The 5,343-nt window shown below is 40.1% G+C and overlaps 1 protein-coding gene across 1 annotated transcript in view; it reads right to left on the bottom strand.

Annotated features, from left to right (window-relative positions):
• Positions 1-234: 234 nt before the first annotated feature.
• Positions 235-5,343, bottom strand: part of LOC116970177 (isochorismatase domain-containing protein 2-like) — a 9,588-nt gene continuing 4,479 nt past the window's right edge. The window contains exon 3 of the mRNA XM_033016885.1: positions 235-249. Within this exon, the coding sequence (XP_032872776.1) occupies positions 235-249 (15 nt within the window). The remainder of the gene's footprint in view (positions 250-5,343) is intronic.

Below are 5,343 nucleotides of genomic sequence, written 5' to 3'. Positions count from 1 at the left end.
CAACCCATCTAGCCCATTTACAGAATGTGTTTCCCAGTCTATGTGTGGAAAATTGAAATCTCCCACAATCACTACCCTGTGCTTACTACTAATATCTGCAATCTCCTTACATATTTGCTCTTCCAATTCTCGCTCCCCATTTGGCGGTCTATAATACACCCCTATAAGTGTTGCTAATCCAACCGTATAACGTTATTCTAAATAAACAAAAACTTTGCTGGTTCAAACTTTGGTTCAAGAAACCAGCCTCTGCATAATAAAACAATTATTGATTTACACATTCTCAATGTGAATTACGGCTCAATGTGAACAACTCAGGTTGTCAAATCCAGCCATTCATGTGCTCACTGCAGATTGCAGGGGGAGCACCAGAAAAGCAGTACTTGCTTATTCAGGAGATGGGAAGGGGGTTTGTTTAATCTTAATATAACCATATAACCATATAACAATTACAGCACGGAAACAGGCCATCTCGGCCCTACAAGTCCGTGCCGAACAATTATTTTCCCTTAGTCCCACCTGCCTGCACTCATACCATAACCATATAACCATATAACAATTACAGCACGGAAACAGGCCATCTCGACCCCTCTAGTCCGTGCCGAACACATAATCTCCCCTAGTCCCATATACCTGCGCTCAGACCATAACCCTCCATTCCTTTCCCATCCATATAACTATCCAATTTATTTTTAAATGATAAAAACGAACCTGCCTCCACCACCTTCACTGGAAGCTCATTCCACACAGCTACCACTCTCTGAGTAAAGAAGTTCCCCCTCATGTTACCCCTAAACTTCAGTCCCTTAATTCTCAAGTCATGTCCCCTTGTTTGAATCTTCCCTACTCTCAGTGGGAAAAGCTTTTCCACGTCAACTCTGTCTATCCCTCTCATCATTTTAAAAACCTCTATCAAGTCCCCCCTTAACCTTCTGCGCTCCAAAGAATAAAGCCCTAACTTGTTCAACCTTTCTCTGTAACTTAGTTGCTGAAACCCAGGCAACATTCTAGTAAATCTCCTCTGTACTCTCTCTATTTTGTTGACATCCTTCCTATAATTAGGCGACCAAAATTGTACACCATACTCCAGAATTGGCCTCACCAATGCCTTGTACAATTTTAACATTACATCCCAACTTCTATACTCAATGCTCTGATTTATAAAGGCCAGCACACCAAAAGCTTTCTTTACCACCCTATCTACATGAGATTCCACTTTCATGGAACTGTGCACAGTTATTCCCAGATCCCTCTGTTCACCTACATTCTTCAATTCCCTACCATTTACCATGTACGTCCTATTTTGATTTGTCCTGCCAAGATGTAGCACCTCACACTTATCAGCATTAAACTCCATCTGCCATCTTTCAGCCCACTCTTCCAACTGGCATAAATCTCTCTGTAGACTTTGAAACTCTTCTTCATTACCCGCAACCCCACCTATCTTAGTATCATCTGCATACTTACTAATCCAATTTACCACACCATCGTCCAGATCATTGATGTACATGACAAACAACAGTGGACCCAACACAGATCCCTGTGGCACCCCACTCGTCACTGGCCTCCAACCTGACAAACATCCATCCACCATTACTCTCTGGCATCTCCCATTCAGCCACTGTTGAATCCATCTTGCTATTCCACCATTAATACCCAACCATTGAACCTTCTTAACCAACCTTCCATGAGGAACCTTGTCAAAGGCCTTACTGAAGTCCATATACACAACATCCACTGCTTTACCCTCATCAATTTCCCGAGTAACATCTTCAAAAAATTCAAGAAGATTAGTTAAACATGACCTTCCAGGCACAAATCCATGTTGACTGTTCCTAATCAGACACTGTTTATCCAGATGCTTATATATATTATCTCTTAGTATTCTTTCCATTAATTTGCCCACCACTGACGTCAAACTAATAGGTCTATAATTGCTAGGTTTACTCTTAGACCCCTTTTTAAACAATGGAACAACATGCGCAGTACGCCAATCCTCCGGCACTATTCCCGTTTCTAATGACATTTGAAATATTTCTGCCATAGCCCCTGCTATTTCTATACTAACTTCCCTCAATGTCCTAGGGAATATCCTGTCCGGACCTGGAGACTTATCCACTTTTATATTTTTCAAAAGTGTCAGTACTTCCTCTTCTTTGATCCTCATAGTTTCCATAGCTACTCTACTTGTTTCCCTTACCTCACATAATTCAATATCCTTCTCCTTGGTGAATACCGAAGAAAAGAAACTGTTCAATATCTCCCCCATCTCTTTTGGCTCTGCAGATAGTTGGCCACTCTGACTCTCTAATGGACCAATTTTATCCCTTGTTATCCTTTTGCTATTAATATAGCGGTAGAAACCCTTCGGATTTACTTTTACCTTACTTGCCAAAGCAACCTCATATCTTCTTTTAGCTTTTCTAATTTCTTTCTTAAGATTCTTTTTACATTCTTTATACTCCTCAAGCACCTCATTTACTCCATGCTGCCTATAACTATTGTAGATATCCCTCTTTTTCCGAACCAAGTGTCCAATTTCCCTTGAAAACCATGGCTCTTTACAATTTTTACGATTTCCTTTCAACCGAACAGGGACATAAAGATTCTGTACTCTTAAAATTTCACCTTTAAATGTACTCCATTTCTCTTCCACATCTTTCCCATAAAACAAACTGTCCCAATTTACTCCTTTTAAATCCTTTCGCATCTCCTCAAAGTTAGCCTTTCTCCAATCAAAAATCTCAACCCTAGGTCCAGTTTTGTCCCTCTCCATAATTATATTGAAACTAACGGTATTGTGATCACTGGACCCGAACTGTTCCCCAACGCATACCTCTGCCACCTGACCCATCTCATTTCCTAACAGGAGGTCCAGTACCGCCCCTTCTCTAGTAGGTACTTCTATATATTGTTGCAAAAAACTATCCTGCACACATTTTACAAACTCCAACCCATCCAGCCCATTTACAGAATGTGTTTCCCAGTCTATGTGTGGAAAATTGAAATCTCCCACAATCACTACCTTGTGCTTACTACTAATATCTGCAATCTCCTTACATATTTGCTCTTCCAATTCTCGCTCCCCATTTGGCGGTCTATAATACACCCCTATAAGTGTTGCTACCCCTTTCCCATTTCTCAGTTCCACCCAAATAGCCTCCCTAGACGAGCCCTCTAATCTATCCTGCCAAAGCACTGCTGTAATATCTTCCCTGATAAGCAATGCAACACCTCCTCCTCTTGCCCCTCCAATTCTATCACACCTGAAGCAACGAAATCCTGGAATATTTAGTTTCCAATCACAGCCCTCCTGCAACCACGTTTCACTGATCGCCACAACATCATACTTCCAGGTGTCAATCCAGGCTCTAAGTTCATCCACTTTTCTTACAATGCTCCTAGCATTAAAATATACACATTTAAGAAACCCACCCTCTCTTATTCTCTGATTATTTTCTTTTTCTTCTCTCTCCCCTACAATGTTACTTAATCCCCTTAATGTTACATTTAATATGGTACAGATTACTGACGTCTTCCAGTCGGGTTTTATTTCAACCCCGGATATAGAGTCTGTAAACCAATGTCTTTAACACAAGTTCTCCCAGTACATGTATACGCAGTATGGGATATTGACATGGGGTTAACAATACGTCACCAAAGCCAGCTACATCCTTAGTCATGACACTAGGATCAGCACAATCAGGGCAGACATTGCAGAAGTGGAGGCAGGTTCGATTTTATCATTTAAAACTAAATTGGATAGGTATATGGATGGGAAAGGAATGGAGGGTTATGGTCTGAGTGCAGGTAGATGGGACTAGGGGGAAATAATTGTTCGGCATGGACTTGTAGGGCCGAGATGGCCTGTTTCCATGCTGTAATTGTTATATGGTTATATGGTTATAGATAGGATGGAAATGGCTGCAGATGCCATTACGTTTTACATTCTGATCAACACAAGCAGAGCAGACCAAGGGTGGCAGGATTTAAGATCGTATTTCGACATACCCCACGGACTCACGTCTATATGCGAGGGCAGGTTTGCTATATTATATCGGGGCCACTTGAACCCTACGAGGTGTGGAATCAGCATTGTTTTTTAGCCACAAACAATCACACAAGAAAAAGTCAGTTCAGACTATTTCAAGGTGGCTGAAGCAGGTTCTGGTTTATGCAGATAGTGACACTGATGATTTTACATCTCATTCCATCAGGGCAGAATGGACGTTCCCATTGACCATATCCTCGTGACCGCAGGATGGTCAAGTGAATGCATTTTCAATTTTTTTTTACCATGAACTGATTGCCAACCCGGGCTGTTTGCCCATTCTGTTTTGTGTTCACTTTAGCCTCCCCTGACATAGAGGGGTTGCTATTGATTGCTTTATTCACATAAGCCATTAATACATTTGAATCAATGTTATGGTTAATGCATTGTTGATTATTCACTCGTTCTGAGTCAATCGATGCAGTGAGACGCCGGGATTTGAATCTGCGGCATGAAATCACAGAGCTTTGAACTCTTCACGGAATCACTCACGTGACTCCGAAGTAAATTAGTAAGATTAAACGAGAACTTACCAGTTTAAAGTTTGATCTTTATTTTATGAGGAGTTACGTTGGTGATTACGTGCCCAACCCTCTCTCTCATAAAGGTCATATGGTAGTTATCATGTTTGCTGATCTTACTATGTTACGTCAAATATTCTGTTATCTGTGATTGCATACCGTTGCTTTGAAGATTGACGTGCATGCTCACTGGCAGGTCTTCTTCACGTAATCACCAACGTAACTCCTCATAAAATAAAGATCAAACTTCAAACTGGTAAGTTGCGTTGAATCTTACTATTCTGAATGGTAATAGGGGGAGCATCTGTCTAACTTACAAGCAATTTTCACTTTCATCGGACACAATATAATATCATTATTTTACAGCATAACAGAAAATGCTGCTGAAAATAAGAATCAATCTTCCTAATGTATTTAGTTTATGAATGTTTTATTGGTGATTTTGACTAAATGCTGATTAGTAAATCTCTCCTCAATACATATTCTAAACTCATGATCATTTGAAGATGTAATAGTTCAATTAATAATAACACTGATGCTAATGCATACTTGTAAGAAGACAGAATGTTATTGTAATTTAAGTACAAAGGCAGCTTGTTGTCTCTTTCATCACAATATTGATGCTCTAAATATTCCCAAGTTAATTCTTCATACCTCTCCAGTTCATCATTTTACAATATTTAAAAATGTGACATGGAATAAAATGTTTAAGATATCTTGTAAAATCCTGCAAACTGAAACCCAGCTGTTTGCAGAAAACCTTGGAAAAGA

This window comes from Amblyraja radiata, unplaced genomic scaffold (assembly GCF_010909765.2).
Source record: "Amblyraja radiata isolate CabotCenter1 unplaced genomic scaffold, sAmbRad1.1.pri scaffold_604_ctg1, whole genome shotgun sequence".
NCBI lineage: Eukaryota > Metazoa > Chordata > Chondrichthyes > Rajiformes > Rajidae > Amblyraja > Amblyraja radiata.
The sequence above is the reverse complement of the archived record's forward strand: the minus strand, read 5'-3'. Positions and strand labels throughout refer to the sequence as shown.